The 18,124-nt window shown below is 35.1% G+C and overlaps 4 protein-coding genes across 4 annotated transcripts; 2 read left to right on the top strand and 2 right to left on the bottom strand.

Annotated features, from left to right (window-relative positions):
• Nucleotides 1–76: 76 nt before the first annotated feature.
• Nucleotides 77–2,858, bottom strand: LOC116305988 (neo-calmodulin). Its single transcript, XM_031716009.2, has 2 exons — nt 2,269–2,858; nt 77–626 (listed from the first exon to the last, which is right to left on the bottom strand). The coding sequence occupies exons 1-2, from the start codon at nt 2,550–2,552 to the stop codon at nt 395–397; spliced, it is 516 nt and encodes a 171-aa protein (XP_031571869.1). The 5' UTR covers nt 2,553–2,858; the 3' UTR covers nt 77–394.
• On the bottom strand, nt 485–15,234 carry LOC116302052 (adenylosuccinate lyase). Its single transcript, XM_089026156.1, has 13 exons — nt 15,079–15,234; nt 14,348–14,551; nt 13,764–13,808; nt 13,604–13,683; nt 13,008–13,179; nt 12,592–12,729; nt 12,356–12,425; nt 12,125–12,272; nt 11,680–11,770; nt 11,106–11,195; nt 10,621–10,797; nt 10,096–10,197; nt 485–626 (listed from the first exon to the last, which is right to left on the bottom strand). Exons 1-12 carry the CDS (start codon nt 15,226–15,228, stop codon nt 10,111–10,113), a joined length of 1,452 nt encoding a protein of 483 aa, XP_088882282.1. The 5' UTR covers nt 15,229–15,234; the 3' UTR covers nt 485–626; nt 10,096–10,110.
• Nucleotides 5,667–9,764, top strand: LOC116302053 (neo-calmodulin). The gene is made up of 2 exons (XM_031711250.2): nt 5,667–6,488; nt 8,652–9,764. Exons 1-2 carry the CDS (start codon nt 6,181–6,183, stop codon nt 8,923–8,925), a joined length of 582 nt encoding a protein of 193 aa, XP_031567110.1. The 5' UTR covers nt 5,667–6,180; the 3' UTR covers nt 8,926–9,764.
• Nucleotides 15,235–15,316: 82 nt separating the features above from the next.
• Nucleotides 15,317–17,165, top strand: LOC148913172 (phosphatidylinositol N-acetylglucosaminyltransferase subunit Y-like). Its single transcript, XM_089026155.1, has 3 exons — nt 15,317–15,447; nt 16,245–16,422; nt 16,837–17,165. Exons 1-2 carry the CDS (start codon nt 15,337–15,339, stop codon nt 16,374–16,376), a joined length of 243 nt encoding a protein of 80 aa, XP_088882281.1. The 5' UTR covers nt 15,317–15,336; the 3' UTR covers nt 16,377–16,422; nt 16,837–17,165.
• Nucleotides 17,166–18,124: the final 959 nt, after the last annotated feature.

The following is an 18,124-nucleotide window of genomic DNA, read 5'->3' as shown; positions in this document are numbered from 1 at the left end:
CCCAGAGGTAAGATGCGAGTATACTACCGCTACGTCAGCCTTGATTCCCAAAGAATTGCTATTACATTTCCAGCGATTTTCCTTTTGTATTTTTTAATAGCTATTTAGAATTTACATTATTAGGAAACGCTTATAAAGAAACATCAATAACATCTTTGCAAATAGAGGGGAAAAAATCTAATTTAGCTAGTCCAGTCCCAGATCTAATTTGCATGAGATCACGTGGAAATAGCTCAGCCTGCGTAATGGTACTAGAATGGTCTCCAGTTTCTCTCGGTTTCCGGTGTTAAACTATTAGTGCCGAGTCTCGCTCGAACACTAAAAAGCAAAGGTATCCAAGAGACCGTGAAGGACTGTCTGTCCTTCATGGTCTCTTGCAGGTAACCCAATAATTTCAAGGTACAATTAACTCCTCCCCCCTTCGAGATAAAGACTTGATACATTCGCTCATTGACTTCTTAGCGATCACTACGAACTCTTCGTACATCAACCGACCGTCGCCATCTTGGTCCAGCATTGCTATGAGCTCCTCTGCTTCGCTGGGGGTCAATCTTTCACCCATGGTAGTTAAGACATAACGTAGTTCGTCAGCTGATATGTACCCATCTCCATTACGATCGAAAACTCTGAAATATTACAAATATATATTATTAGAACAATTTTAGACTTGAATAGAGGCTTTGCACTATCACGTGACGGCAGCCATGACAGGAGGCAGGAACAACTGAATCTGGTCCAATCTGATCTACACGAGAAAGAATTCAGTTTCCCAGGGGAATACGAAAGACTCTTTTCGTTGTGCCTCCTGTCATGGCTGCCATCACGTGATGGTGGTAAGCCTTTACATAGAGTTTCGCCCGCTGTGATTGGTCGAGCGTTGACAGTGGGAGGCCTTGCCTTAAGAAATGGTCAATAAAAAAAGCTTGATCTTAAGAGGCCTCTTAACTAAGAAAGAAAGAGACGCACGAAAATGAATGCGCAAGAAACGCTCTCCTGTCAACCCAAGAATACTTCTATTATATTTCTTATTCTTAGTAATATTGAACCACGAGTGTTAAGCGTTCGTCAAAGTCGTTAAGAAAACTAAATATTGTATTCCTATGACCATTGATTGATAGAGCACTCAAAACATGTGACGAGTTCTAACGTCTAATATCTACTTTGTTGTCAATATTTGATGAAATCATTCTTATTGTTGGACAAAAAATATTGATGGAGAAAAAGTATTAAAGATCTGTAGATATCTTAAAATTAAAATCGAAAGAAAAATCGAAAGAAAACCCAGAAAAAGAGGATGTTATAAAGTTTTCATTCTAAGGCTATTATTTTCACTGGAACATTTCCCACTTGTGCGCATGCATGCTTGCTTTGTTGCTTGCTTGCTTGCTTGCTTTCTTTCTTTCGATCCTTCTTTCCTTCTTTATTTTTCTTTATTTCTTTCTTTCTTCCATTCTTCCACTCATTCATTCTTTCTTTCTTTCCTTCTTTCTTCCATTCTTTCTTCCTTCCTTCCTTTCTTTCTTTAGTGTTTCCTCTTTCTTTCCTGAGGCATGTTTTATGAACATTATATAAAACTATAATTCATAGAAAAAAGATAAAAAATCTCAAAACCAACTGAATCAATATAACTTCAATCCTTCAATCACATTTAATGAAAAGGAAACCGATAAAGGTTATGTATATATATATATATATATTTCTTGTTTCCCCCGTCGCAGATAGATGTCCAAAATTGATGCAAAACCAAACGGCAAAATATTTTTTAAAAAATAATAAATAATAAATAAAATAAAATAAAATAAATAGTACGACAGTAAGATATTTCAACACGAATTATTTCAAGTACAGAACTCGATCATTTGCCCCTCGTTTCTAAGGGCCAAAAATTCAACATTACTTATACATAAAAAAACAACTTTTGCACCAACTTTAGAGCACTAAAACTTGCAATAAATAATATATTTTTTGGAGCAACTTCCAGTATAACTACTTTATAAAACCTTAACGGAATTAAGAACGATTAGAACCGTGTGCAATTATCAGTTATTTTCTTTAAAAAGAAATTTGTTCTGATATTGAACAAAATGACGGAGGCTTTCGATTTCATCTTTTGGTCGTTTCTTCTGTATATTTATTTTAAAGTTCTGTCAAAATATATCAAGCTCGAACGGCCAAAATAAACATTTTTCTGGCTAATTTTTAGGGAAATAAAGTAAGATATCAAATTCAAAAGATCACGCAGTAAAGTTTAAAGAAAAAAAATTTTACCTGAAAGCTTGACGAAGATTTTCTTCGAGTTTGTTTCGACTGCAACCGGCGAAGTTTCTCGACATGACTACAAATTCATCAAAGTCTATCCCACCATCTTCATTTTTATCGAAATGTTTGAAGGTAGATAAGATTTGTTCGTTGGTCGCGTTGAATCCAATAGCTCGAATAACGCTGCCAAACTCGATTAAATCGATCCTTCCATCACCGTTTCCATCGAAGAGGCCGAACGCTGTCTTCATAACATGAAGCTCGGTCGCAGAAATAGTGTCTTCAAGACTCATCTTAAACCGAACAACTAATGATTTCAAAACAGGTGTTACCCAACTATGAAGAGTCCCTTCTAGTGCAGATGGCTAACTGGAAGGATTGTTTTGTTTCAAAGCGTTCTGGATACCGTTTTCAAACGAAATTACTTTGACAACAAATCGTTCGGGTCGTGAAAAACTGAAAAAGTTTTACGCCGTCTCAAAAAGGTTAGTCGACAATATCATAACAAATGTTCGCTTTAGGTGATTTTATGATCTAAAGTGACGAAAACATTATCATATATTATACTCCCTAGTTTCTAGGAAAGATTACAGGAGCACAAATTTGTTAGTGATCAATAATAAAAATTCGAAATTACAAACGTAAATGCGTCTCCATGGAAACAGTATCATGGTTCTTTGCACTAAGAGCAGCTACAAGAGGATCGGTTTGAACTTATAAATTAAACAGCGAACAGTCAGTTAAAATACTTCAAATTTATAGTCTTTTTTTATTGTTCGTTTGTTCCCCCTTACAAACTAAGACTGTTTTTATTTTCTCTATAGTTTCCATTCAAGGGTCTAAAATAAACAAACAGCGAATCTAGAATAGAAAACTAAAAAACAAACAGTTGCAGCCTACGACGGATTGCTAACTTCCAGATAAAATTGAAAATATTATTGATTCCTTTTCTTTGGTCTTGAAATTTCAAGTTATTCTTCACTTCTAAAGATGCTTCTGCACCTTTCGCTCCTTCATTCTCTTTCTTTATTTTAATTTTCAATCTGTTTCTTCTCATTTTTATTATCAGTAATTTTTTACCAAATGAAAGTCTTGCAATTCGTAGCAAACCAGAACTTTCTCGATGCTATTGGCTGTTCATCGCGACAGGTGCTTTTCGTAGTTAGGTAGTTTGACTTGAACAAATAAAAGCTGTTTATATTCGGGTGAGTAAAGTCGCCATAGCAGCGAATTAATCCTAAAAGTGTCGAACTCAAGTAAACTTGGTCTTATCATGAAGAGAGTTCTAACACAAAGTTGACTGACCCGCTTTTGAAAGTGCGCTCGCGTGGCAACAGAAACTGATTATACTGATTATAAGTTTTTGAGTAAAAAAACTTAGAACAAATAGAAGACAAATGAATAATGGTAGCTGTAATTATAAATCTTGTATTGGTGTCTGATATGATGCCATCTGTTCTACTGTCGAGCTCGATCATGAATTGTGAAATACTTGAGATAAATGAAAATTCCCTAGAGATAGAATAACTTCATTTCATTTAGCCACTTCATTACTTCATTTATTTATTCATTTATTTATTTATCTATTTATTCATTTATTTACTTATTTATATATTCATTCATTCATTCATTCATATATCATTTATTTATTTATCTATATATTCATTCATTCGCCTATTTATGTTTTTATTTCTTCTTTTCTTTATACTTTTATTCATTTTAATTTTACTTTTGCACTCGCCAGTTCTCTCATTCTCTCATTTATTCATTCAATTATATTCACCCCGGAGAGGAAATCGAATGGGAATACATGCGGAACGGAAATGAAAATGAAAGATAAAGGAAAGGCATGGATAAAGAAACGTGAAATAAAATGAGAAACAGTGAAACAAATGGAATAAAAAGTGAGAGAAATCGATTGAAAATATAGATGACAAATGACTGGTGCTACTAAATAATAGTGTTGTTCGTACGATCGATGATCGAACGAGCGTCAATCAAAAAACACACAAAAAACACCTTAATATGATGGAGATTTTGGACTGAATTAAAGATTTTAGAGGATTAAAGTTTTTAACTAACAGATCAAAAACAGTTTTCCGTGTTTGATACTCTGATCAAAACACGCGGGATGTTGAGAGAACACGAGAGGAGCGAAGGAAACCACGACGCGTAGCGGACCAATCATAGCGCGCGTAGTATCCCAACTATTTCATAATTCAGTCTCAAATCTCCTTCAAGATATCGTGTTTTTGATTTCGGTTCTTTGATTGACGGTCTTTGAAATGCTAGTCGGCGGATAAGACATCAAACTTTGCGGGTCGCACTTCTAATTCCATCCATTCCTCCCGTACCTTCTCCCCTTCCTTATTATTCGCACCTGACTCTCATCTCACAGAGCTTTATTCTCCTATCATCGATGATGACATTAGGGCCTACATGCCTTCTAGTAACCAAATAGTGTCTCCACTCTCATTCTATAATTATAATAATAATAATAATAATAATAATAATAATAATAATAAAATTTATAATAACGTTAATAAAGAGATTATGAATATAAAATAACAAATATATGTACAAATTACTTATTTCTCGATAAAAACATATTTGTAAAATATAAAAAATAATTAAAGTTTTTTAAAAATAAATAATAATAATAATAATAATATTTATTATAAGGTTAATAAAGAGACTATGAATATAAGATAACAAATATATGAACAAATTACTTATTTATCGATAAAAACATATTTGTTAAATATACAAAAATAATTAAAGTTTTTTAAAAATAAATAATAATAATAATTTTTTAGAAAAAAAAAAACAATTGCATTTGGTATCTATATAGATATATACGAAGTATAGATTATCTCTTCATATATCCTACAATAAAAAACATATCTATTTATAATATAAAAAAAAGAGAAAAAGAAAAACTATAATAAAATATACTATAATAAAAATATATCTACTAATGCATAACCATAAAATCTATTTAGTAAAAACTAATCCTGAGTAATATATGTTAAAAAAATAATAATAATAACTTTATTTCTTGAAAAAACGCATTTCTAAAACTCAATGCTTTTTACAATAAAAAGTGAAAATTATAAAAGCAGAAAAAGAAAATAAAACTAATGAAATATATGGAAAGCAATATAAATACATAAAAAAAGTAGATGGAAATAGCGCAAAACATGAATTTACATAAGTAGCATAATGCCATCTAGAGTAAAACTATATATTATTGATAAACAAGTTTAAATAAATATGTCCTTAGCTTTGTTTTAAATATGATGTTATAAAACTCATTTTATTGGCTCAATAAGATCCAAATTCCCTAAAAAATATATCTTGACACGTTAATCTCTTATGCGGACATGCAAATTTGTACTTCCTGCGTCTGGCTGGGAGCGAGTTTTTATTTAGAGCAAATTGTACCCCACACCCAGAAAGTAGAAAGTTTGTTCTAGAAACCACGCGATGTTTAACGACTAATACTCAACTTACAGTAAACAATCACACTAAAAAATGAATTAAATGAGAAACTCAGCGAGTATCTTCCTTCGCTATACTACGCTTCCTCGATTTTCGTACTTTACATTCACCCTAGGAAAAAATACCTGGCCGTGTCAATCCTTCATCTACCCAGTAGGGATTGTTGGTTCGTTACGCTAGAAGGCTTATTTAGTAGATCAAAATATTCGCCCTGTTCAATTGCGGAGGAGTATTATCATATCGGTCGAACAGGATTGGACTAGCGGAATCAAAACAACAAAAGCATTTCGAGTTATCATTAACTTCCTTTTTGACTACGCTGTACACACTTTCGTAATTCAATACAATTTGATGTGACCTGAAGATAATCAGACGATACTAGACGTCAGTGCTCGCGCGTTGAAGACTGAAGTTAGAAAAATGGCTACTAGTATAGAGGCAGATTCGCCCAAAGATGGCTTGGAAACTGAAGAACCTAACAACAAGATGAGAAAAGCATTCCAGAGAGCGGACAGCGATCTAAAAGGAAGAATCCCTTGCGTTCAATTCTCAACCGCCGCTCAAGCCGCTGGGCTAGATCCAACAGAGGACGAACTAGACGAGCTGTTCCAGCACTTTGATAAGACAGATGAGAGTGGAATCAACTTCGATGAATTCGTTGATATGATGTCCTACCTTGAAGAAGGGAGCGAAAAGGACTATGAAGAAACCTTGCGAAAGGCTTTCAAGTAAGCTCAGTTCATTCAAGTTCTTTTTTTTTACCGTTGTTTTGTAAACATTCTTAATTACTCACGAAAATCAGTAGTGAAATGTCATAACTTCTGGGCAGCACGTTTTTTCTTTTCGTTTTCATTTTCGGTCAAAATTGTCATTGAACATTGAAAGACCAGAATAAGATGTAAAAGATTTTATGAGAACAGAGAAAAAAGACACTAAATTACCACCCCAAAACACCTGTTTTAAGAGAAAACAGAGTTAGACACACCAAGTCGTAAAATTAAGCAGACCAATGAAGACACTTGAATAATTCAAAAACATAGTACATACGAAAATTAGTTAAATATTTTTTTCCAAAAGCTTTCTAAGCTCTTGATTTCACATTCACGTTAAAAAAAAGTATGACTCTTATTTTTTATTTGATGTAGTGTATGGTAAAGTGGACCAAATTAAGAAAGCTATTATTAAGAAGAAACAAAGGTCATGATTATTATTTTTCCTTGGTACGAAATAATGGTTTTGAGACACCTGGTGCGCGTTTGAAATATATAAGAAGTTGAATTTACAAGAGAGTTTGATACAAATTGTGAAAGAAAAACTGTCAAAGAGCTTTCAGTTGTCGAGACAGCCTTGCGTTTCATGCAAAATAATTCTCAAGGTCCAAAAAAAAAAAAAAGAAATTAACTCTTATTTAAATAATAAAAGGTTTCATAACAACATCGGCTTTCAAAGCGTTAATATTGTTTGAATTTCAATTCGAGGCGATTCTTTGGCCGCCAAAGCCCGCGCTAATGTACAGGATGTCCAGCATCAGGTTCCGTCAGGTTGCTATGGTAACCGACATTCCCACGACAGGTGCGAGAAGAAGAAACATGTCTGTTTCATTTGGAGTGGATTTATTTGTTTGAAGTATCTACATATATGTATTAGTCTATCGTGAAAGACAGACAGACAGATTGTTGGTAGCAGACTCGTACCCAGACGCGTCTCTTACTCGCTGTGGTTGAAGGCGAGAATAAAAGGAATAAACCTGGGTGCGAGTCTGGAAGTGCCATAGTAATTCTGCCCAAAGGCAAGCTGAAAAAACACTCGATGACAAAAAGAAAAGGAAAGGAAATTGTCGAGTGAAGGAGCTGCGTCCGCCTAAAATATACATAATAATTTTCGACAATCCAAACTGTTTATATAATAATAATGATGATAATACTAACAATATCTTGATAAGTAAGGATTTTGAGATCAATAATATAAGAAACGATACAGACAGTAATTCGCGACGTTTCGAGGTCATGCTGACCTCATTATCAAGTGTGTTTAATGGAACTAAATCTTGACTTTTTATAAACTAAACGAAATTTTGCATTTTACAAAAAGAGCTTGTCCTTGAGGGAATCAGACTGAACATAAAGGGATGGCTTAATACTAATACTAATACTAATACTAATACTAATACTAATACTAATACTAATTCTAATGCTGATGCTGATGCTGATGCTGATGCTAATGCTAATACTAACCCTAACCCTAATGCTAATACTAACACTAACACTAATAATAATGATAGTAGTAATAATAATAATAATGGTAATAATAATATTAAATAAAAAATAAATAAAAATAATATTAATATTAATAATTAAAATAATTATAATATTAATAATATTATATTAAAACTATATATTTGTGCTTTGAGCTATGAATTTTTTTTACAAATGTTTTCATCGATAATTAAGTAATTTGTACATATATTTGTTATTTTATGTTCATAATCTATTTTTTATTGTTTTATTATCATTATAATAATATTGATAATAATAATAATAATAATAATAATAATAATAAAACATTTTATACCTATGATAAGTAGGAATAAGGAATTAGGAATAGTCTGTGCATTTATAGAGCGAAAATTAGCATAAAATGTTCAAATGGGTTTCAAATTTCGATTATTAGTCAATTAATAATATCATAATAATGATAATGATGATAATAATAATAATAACGGATGGACGGACGGGCAAAAGGACGGGCGAAAGGACGAATGAGTCAGTGAAAGGATAGATGAATGGACGAACGGATGAATGGATAATTGGATGGACGAACGGAAGGAAGGATAGGTGGATGGATAGAATTTGCTGTGGTCATTTTTCTAGCGCCATTTCTTTCCATCACAGGAAATTCGACCGTGACGGAAGTGGCTACATCTCCCCTGAGGAGTTGCGTTACGTGGTGTGTAACACAGGCGAGAAATTCTCGCAGAGCGAAGCAGAAGAACTGATAGACATGTTCGACGTCAACAAGGATGGCCAGCTAAGCTGGGAAGAGTTCGTAACATTCATCAAGACAAGCATGTTAGAACTAGAAGATAACGGACAAGACGATAGCCAAGACGACACAAAGCATGAAGACGCGGAGGAAAGTAACGCAGTTCTCGAGAACCACAAGTAACGTAATTTTCATTTAAGTAACGTCAATACTAGGTTTTATCAAGAGAGCATAAATAAGGGAGGGAAATTTCTTAATAACGCGCGCGCAATGGAAATTCCCGGTTGGGCTATTTTTAGTTACCGGGTGTGTTATCAACTTGCGCGCATGCGCTCTTTCCGTTTATCGTTTTGATCACTAAAAGCGAAACGGAAAGAGTGCGCGTGCGCAAGTTGATGACGCACGGGAGTAGGGTAAGGCGAAATTTAAACTGCATCCGGTTACTAAAAATAGCCCAACCGGGAATTTCCATTGCGCGCGCGTTATTAAGAAATTTCCCTCTCTTATTTATGTTCTCTTGGTTTTATGTTGTTTAGATAATATTATACTTGCGTGACAGCACAAAAATACAAGGTCACGTGATTTATCATCATGCAATGTCTAATTCAGACTTGGCTAGCACCACATAACTACCGATCCTTGAGCTACTGTATGAAGGGATATTGTCATACGTGATTACCACGAAAATATTCATTCTGACTCAGATTATTATTACAACTCCTGTTCTGTACACCATTATTTTTTAAAATGTTAGATAGTTATTAAATAACATTTGCCCTGCGAGAGGCAGAAATATCTCCAACAACGAAAAAAGACTAAAAAAGCAAAAAATAAAAAGCAAAAAATAATTATTCAACTGTAATCGATAAATTTATCTTCTTATTTAATGATAAGCATATTCATTTCAAAAAAAATTGCATATTGTAAATAGTAGAGATAAATGTTCTAAAAATTGGAAAAACTTTTGTTCTATATGTGAGAAGTCTGAGAAGTATTGTCAATAAATTTCAATGTTAATCAAAGTTATGCGTAGAAGAGTCAACTTCTTCATAGTCAAGACATGGAAATCCGAAATCTGAGAATGTCAGAACTTTTTGGTGGCAATAACACAATCCAATACATATTTATAACACATGATGGCTAACGTGAAAAAGGTGGATTCTTCTCACATGACACGGCAAGCCTGGGAATTTAACCCTGGTGAGAGGAGATATAAGTGGTGCACACCAATCGTGCATCTCATTACTAACTACTGTAGGTTTTCAAGTTGAAATAAGGCAGAGAAAGGAAACAGACAAGAATGACCACACAAACTAAGATAGAAATGTATATTTACTAGTGGGTGTTACTTACGGTTGACAGTTGTATCTAAACATTTATGGTCGAGGAACCTCCAAGATGGGATTCATAAGGTTTGAGTGATGGTGTCAGCTCCTCGCGCAGAAACCTATCAACCTGGAAACCATTGTATACTTCTTTATTCATATTCCAAAAGTTTAAATAAAAAATATTTATTTAAACTTTTGGAATCAAGGGTAGTGTAGTGGTAGTTAACTTGCCTCTCAACTCTGGGGTCTCACCCTAACACAATAAATTTCAATTTAATCTGTGAGTTAGCCATGCCCTGACTTAGATCAGCCCAGAGGTTGTTACAATCTGTGAGTTTGCCATGCTCTGACTTAGATCAGCCCAGAGGTTGTTTCAGGGTTTGATCTGTGAGTTAGTCATGCCCTGACTTAGATCAGCCTGGAGGTTGTTTCAGGGTTAGATCTGTGAGTTAGCTGTGCCTTGACTTAGATCAGCCCAGAGGTTGTTTCAGGGTTCGGTATTGTAAAGTAAAGTACTGTAGAGAGGAGATTAGTTGTGTTACATGTATACCTGTTCTGGTGCACGGCCTATGAAGGTGCTTGCATCAAGTAGTTTTTCAAGTTGATTATGAATAGGAGCAAAATAGTGACATGATTTGATTCGCTCTACCAAATCATTGTCCTTGCCTTCTTCTTTGACGACCATACCAGCTTCTTGTGACAGAACTCGGATCTTTTCATGACACTCCTGAAAGAAATCAGTTGACTGGGTTACCTGTGGTCTTGGTACAATTTTTTAGAGCTTCTTAATGGTTTAGAGCTGGGCCTGGTTGTACGAAGGATGGATAGTGCTATCTAACGAATAAATCCTTATCCAGTGTATAATTTGATGCTGTTATCCAATAAATTTTTTCACTGGATAAGATTTATCCATCGGATAGTGCTATCCACCCTTCATACAAACGGGCCCTGTGCTGATATTTTACGAGTTCCCAAGAAAATTGGATCTTGTAATTACTACCACAGTTGTTCAATTATTGAAATTTAAGGGGTTACCTGTCTATTCCCTCCCATCTTGACCATGGCCATGATGACATTCTCTGAAGCCATAAAAGGCAACTCCTGCATAATGTGACGCTTAATCACCTAACAAAACAGAGCAAAAAGTAATTATGTCAAGAAATGAAGAAAAAAGAAAAATAGACTATGTAAAGAAAAAGCACTTTTTTCCTCATATTATTGTCTCAGTATTTGTTGTTTTTTTTTTAGTCATTTCTCATATTTGGAAGGACAAAAAACACTGTCGTGTTACAGAATTGTCAACATATTGGAATTAGTCACTCAGGGACCGTGAAGCGTAATTCTGATTGGGGGGAGGGGCTAACAACCACTGAAGGCAGGAGCATCTATGGGGATCAAAAAATTTTTGAAATTAAGACCCTTAGAAATGGGATTTCCATGTTTTAAGGGTCATTTGCAACATCATTGGAGGGGCTATAGCCACCCAGCCCCCTAGCTCTGCGGTCCTTGTCACTCCCTTGCAAGTGTACCGTATACATTGCGTACCGTACTATATCAAATCAACCTAGTCACAGCAATGTTTGAAGTTTAGGTGTGAAATTGTTCTAACCTTTGGATATACCACCAGCCCTTCTGAAATGTTTTGCAGGGTACTCAACAAGATGTCTGCGGTCAAAAATGCTTCAGCTAAGCTGATACGCCTGTTGAATGTATATAATAATAATAACTTGTTGTGGCCTATCACTACCGCAAGTAAAGCAGTGTTGCAGCTCAACATACTGTAGCTGGCAGCCTCTATACAGTCCATGAATGACGTCCCAGAGCACAGCTCTAATCAGTTTGAATCAGAACCCTTGGAGTTTGAAAGAGAACCAGCTCAGCTTACATGAGGAACTGATGTTTGAACCCTGGACCTCAGATGTGAAAGGCAAGGGTTTTACCACTATGCCATCCACACTTCACTAATGCACCATGTTATTAAAACCAGAAGAGAATTTATAAATAAGAACGATGCTGATGATGATGGTGGTGATGATGATGATGATGATAAATACCTGTTTGCACTGTCATCAAGTGTTCGCTCCAGCCACTGCAAAGCTGCCGTTTGCTGTGCATCACCCACTAATACCATCAAATGCCTGGCCAAGCTACAACAACGCTCACTTCTCATTGGATTACGCTTATATGGCATAGCACTAGAACCTATAAAGATTATTGGTAAAAACTGTTTAAACTATTTATCTTTAGTCACCACAAACTTTTAAATTTTATTGCACCTACTGTACCTATTTGGTCTTTCTCAAAAGGTTCTTCGATCTCCTTCAGATTAGCCAACAGTCTGATGTCTGTACAAATCTGAGGAAAATTAAAGTCAAAGAGCATGAAGCAAATGTCAGAGATGAACAAATATACTATATTTATGTGTGCTTAGATACAATATTTCTCAGTGGCCGAAATCTCTGTAAAACCCTGTAGTTTATATAGTAAAGTATATTCCAACATATATTATTTGTTTATTTACCTTATGAACAGAAGCACCAAGGCTACTGAGTGCTGAGAGGCAGTCCAGATCAACCTTACGACTGTAGGTCTGACCTGTCACTATATATGCTGATTTAAAACCTGCCATACTTGTAACCAGCATATCTAGCTTCTCTACCTGTGTATGATATAAATATGTGACTTCTTTTGCTTTTATTTTATAGTCCATCAACCCACTCACCAATCTACCCATTCATCCATCCATCCATTCATCCTCCCATCCATCCATCCATCCATCCATCCATCCATCCATCCATTCATCCATCCATTCACCCATCCATCCATTCACCCATCCATCCATCCATCCATTCACCCATCCATTCACCCATACATCCATCCATCCATCCATCCATCCATACACCATTCTCCCACCCATCCATTCATTCACTAGCTCACCTTTTCATGGTCCCCATCAAACAAGCTAAGGAAGCTAGCTTGAGTGCCTGTCGTCCCCTTCACCCCACGAAACCTCAGGTCATCTTTTGCCCTTTGAATATTCCTTAGATCCATCAGAAGATCAGATATCCACAGACATGCTCTCTTACCAACCGTAGTCAACTGCGCTGGCCTGAAATACATACATCAATCAACCAAAATATCAATCAATATAGAAAATATGATGAAGTGCTACTTCAAAGTCTTATAAAATATGTTCTTTCATCTAAACATGGAAGTAACAAGGGCAGATCTAGGGAAGGGATACAGGGAGTCAACTGTGTTGGCCTGAAATACATCAATCGACCAAAATATCAATCAATATAGAAAATATGATGATATGCTATTTCAAAGTCTTATAAAATATATTCTTTCATCTAAACATGGAAGTAATGAGGGCAGATCTAGGGAAGGGGTACAGGGAGTGCATTGCAGTGCATTGGCAATATGGCACCCAAAGCAGTCCCACAATGCACTGCAATGCCAACTTGACCCAGTTTTTATCCCTCAACCTTGGAAGGGCTAATAAGGGATATTTTCTAGTTTATATTTCTTACTGATAGTGTGTAAAACCAAGGGTTGGTAATGCCTTGTTCTGTTCAGCAAAATTTGACAATCTCTTGATGCACCTGGCAAGCTGAATGTCATGGAATAAATCATTCAGTTATGAGACTTGATAAAATATTTATTAACCAATATAAATATTGAAGTGGTTACCTTAGGAAGCAGGATATCAAATGCATCCCTGATTACTATGAGATCCTGTGGGCATAAATACAAATGAAATATCGATAATAAAAGAAGAAGGTAGAGTAAAATGAAAATTAGATAACAACTAATTAGCTCTATGTGGTGGACATGATGATGATGGTGGATCATGACTATGATGTCAGATATGATAAAAAAAAAAATGGATAATGACGATGTGACGAATTTTAGAAATTATCTATACCCACCCCCCCCCCCCCCCCATGGAGGAATTTTTTGCAGACACCCCCCATTTATATCTTATAGTATTAGGATAGCGTTAAATTTTAAAACATTTTTTAGTCTTAAATGTTTGTAAAGCGCTGTTGAACTTAAGGAATTAGCGCTATATAAAATATAATTTATTATTATTATTTATTAATATTAGTGGTGCTGAAGATAGAGATGATGCTGTTGGCTGGTTATGATGATGATATTACTATTGACAAAAATGTTGTTGATAAAGATGATGTTGATGGATGAACATGATAGTGATGGAAGATGGTAATGATGTTAGTGATGACGGCATACTATCTTATCATCATTATCAATACCGTATTATCACCAACATAACATGACGTAGCTCCCAGGTGGATGATAGAAGCAGCTTTAGGGCAACAAGCACTAAAGGTATGGACATGTGCCATGACATCATGACGACGTTTCTTCTCTTCAGTTGTGGCCATTTCATAATCTATGTTCTTAAGGTTGGCCTCCATTTCTGTAATTTGCTCCTCAGTAGTGTCTAATCCTAGTTCCTAGACAACAAAACAAAACTCATGTTTTAGTCTTGGTAGAGATGGCAGAGGTAACATGTAGGTGGGTACATGATAAGACAATTAGGTGTGGACCCTGGAAATCCTGAAAGTTGAGGGGGGAGGAGGGAGTGGGGAGGGGGGCAAAAAGAGGGAGGACGATGTAACTTCTGCCCTCCACTGAAATTCTGACCTAAATCTAATGATAGTACAAGAAACATTGACCTCTTTACCTCTTTATCATTGACCTTATTCCATAGAGTATCATTTCTTTGCTTAACAACTACAACTCAAACAGAGAATCGTATTCTGAAGAGAATGATACATGGTCCGAAATGGGAAAACTTTTAATACGTCCAAGTTAAAAAGGGTTTATTTTTCAACTATACGTCAAACAACTAAAAAACCTAATGTCCTAACACGTAAAAACTTTGAACTCAAAAATACGCTCGAAAAATCAAAAGTGCAACTCCCCATTCGCAGTCACGTGGATCACTCTCAAACCCAATTTCCAACCCAACCACTTTTACCTTTTCAGCTTTAGCGAGATAAAGCCACAAAGTCCTCCAGGTCGAAAATTTCTTGTCTTCAGAGAAGTTATATGCCATTTCTGGGCTGGCATATCGGCTAGTAAGGGGACTTCTATATTTTCCATGCACACAGTCTGCACTTGCCGCCATTTTGAAAAAATCGCGCCAAACGTGAGCCAGCACAGCTGTTATCCAGCAGTAACTATCATAAAGATATGAGCCGCGGTTTATTGTTCAGCGGTGTTGGAAGTGATTTTAATGGCGAAGGTTGGAGATTCAACATTTTATGCTTATTTTATCCTTGTTATATCGATTCTTTTCGTTGTTCTTTGCTTATCTGGGATTGGTTACTCATTTCTGACGTCTACGGTAAGTTTTGCTTGTAAGATAGTGCATATATTTTCAAGGCTTTTACATTAGAATCCTTATGCACAGGAAACCCACTATTACAAAAATAAAATAATAATTCGTTTCAATTCTTTTTTCAATTAAAAAAAAAACTCTTGAATCTATTCATTGATAACTAAATATGGTGTCATTCTACATATCTTTGTCTTTATCATCCCAATATTTAGCTCTGCCTTTCCATTTCATTTGTTCTCTTTTCCTATCCAATTTCATTCAACATAGTCATAGTTTATCCATAGATAATGAAGAAATAGAAAACGTGCGCGCGTGCTGTGTGCAGTTATAAAGCACATGGGGATTGGCAGAACACAAGAAAAGCGTTAGGAGGAGCATGACGCATAATGGAATGGTGCTTCTGGACACTTCTTGAGTGTTCTTCCAATCCCCAAGTGCTTTATAGCTGCACACAGCACAGCAAGCAAGTTTTTTATTTCTTTTATGAAATAAAAATTTCAATAACCGTTTTTTTGGATAGGAATGACACAACTGAAAGTGCGCATGCGTGCTGCATGCTTTCATAAAGCATGCGTTCCCAACCAATCAGAATGTGAGACTTATAACAGTTATTTTATAATAGATAATAATAGTTAATATCTATCAACTATGGTTTATCAGACCTAAATGAACTGACTTTTGTTACAGGAGGGGGGAGGCAAAGGGCCAGTGTTTTTTAGGGGGGATGGTTAGGGATGAGCATTGCTAAATTACTGATATTCAATGGATAACTTATTCAATGATATTGAATGATTTTACACCAGGATTTTCCAGAGGCATGTCTTCAACAGTATTCGACATGTTACATGGGGCTAATCCTTCCTGTTTTGGTTCCTATCTTCGTCATTTTCATGTATTTCAACTGGATGGGACTTAAATTTTTCACCCACAACTAACTCAAATGACTGGAGCTTTCTGAAGCTGGCTACAGGCAATTATTGGGTAGGTAGCTATAGGTAGTTAAAATTAAAGGCCTGAAGGGCTTTTAGGGGTATTTTTTCTAATACCCCTAAAAGCCCAAGAGTCTTTTAAAAAGGGAGTGGTTGGACAGTTTTTAACCCCTAAGAGATACCCTAAAAAAAAACAAGAAATGCTGAAATTCTAAATTTCAATGTCAACACCATAAAAGATACCAAATCGCTAATTTTTATCCCTAAAAGATACAACAAGCATACAGGATACTTTTACCTTTGAGTCCCCCCCCCCCAGGCCCCCTGGACTTGACCTATATAATTTTTTCAATGCCGGAATACAATTAACTAAAATACTGCTGCTATTAGGAAGTTAGAAATATTTGCTTGTAATCTCAACAAATTATAAACCACTTGGAGTTTTTCATTGCTATTCATTCATAAGCCATCAGCACAAAATGAGCCATTACAAGCCACTGGAGAATCAACGATGATGATAATTTGCTGGGCAACTTTACCCAAGTTCCAAGATATCACATGACAAGTTTGTACAGACAAGCAGCAAGTTAAGCTAAACATGAAGGATGGTGAAAAATGATACCTTGATATTTGATACTTTTTGAACATAGTACAAAATACGTGATAAAATTTAAATATGATTTAAAAGATTTAATACTGTAAAAAATCCACCTTCCATATGCTTCCATAATATTTTGTAAAACAAATAAAATTATACATAAATAATTAAGAAGTAAAAATCTAGTATGGACTTCATTTGGTATAAAAAATATGTATTTTGGACACTATATATCTTTGATGATTCAAGGGTTTTTATCAAATTTCTCCACTGCTTCTCCCTCCACAAATTCTATAAAGTTAAATCCCAATTCAACCTGTGAATTAGCCATGTCCTGACTTTGATTAGTTCAGAGGGTTTTTCAGGGTTCAATCTGCAAATTATTTGTGCTCTGACTTAGATCAGCCCAAAGGTTGTTTGAAGGTTGGATCTGTGAGTTAGCTTATGTTAGCTTTGCCTTTTTGACCAGCCCATAAAGGTTGTTCCAGGGTCCAATCTGTAAGTTAGCCATGCCTTTTGATCAGTCCAAAAGTTGTTTCAGGGTATTGATCTGACAATATGAAAAAGAAACTTGACTTATTGACTTTTTGGAGCTTCAACCCTAAATGATTGGAGGAGTTTAAGGGAAAAAAGAAAAAATATTCCCAATAACTTTAATTAACTTTCACTAGTTTGACATAAAATATGTGAAAAGACTTGATAAATTCAATTTATGAATTTACTTTTTTAAATCTTTATTTAAAATATTACAATCATGAAAGACAATTTGATATCAATTTAGAAATCATACAAACACACTAATACTAGCGACTAAGCCAAAAGATTGGATTTGGACTTTTTAAGGTAAATGTTTCTGTAGCAAGGATACAACAGAGTTATAAAAGAATTTCATACAAAAAGGACACTTTTCAAACATTCTTTTCCAAGTAGGTGTTAAGGTCTTGTTCAGCTGAATCAATGGGAATTCAGATAACTGGAGTAAAGACGAGGAGTGTGGGAACTTGTACATCCTGCTGTTAACAATCTTTCTTATTCTTTCAAATATTTTAATTGCATTTTCGATTCTAAAGACTTTAAAAAAATTTTTTTTCAATCTGTTTGAAACTTTTGGGTAGATCTCTTTGATAATTTTTGGAGACTTGCTGGTTGATTTGAG

This window comes from Actinia tenebrosa, unplaced genomic scaffold (genome assembly GCF_029948245.1).
Source record: "Actinia tenebrosa isolate PJP-AT-01 unplaced genomic scaffold, QUT_ActTen_1.0 PGA_scaffold0__85_contigs__length_37466705, whole genome shotgun sequence".
NCBI classification, from domain to species: Eukaryota; Metazoa; Cnidaria; class Anthozoa; order Actiniaria; family Actiniidae; genus Actinia; species Actinia tenebrosa.
This window is presented reverse-complemented; position numbering and strand designations above follow the sequence as displayed.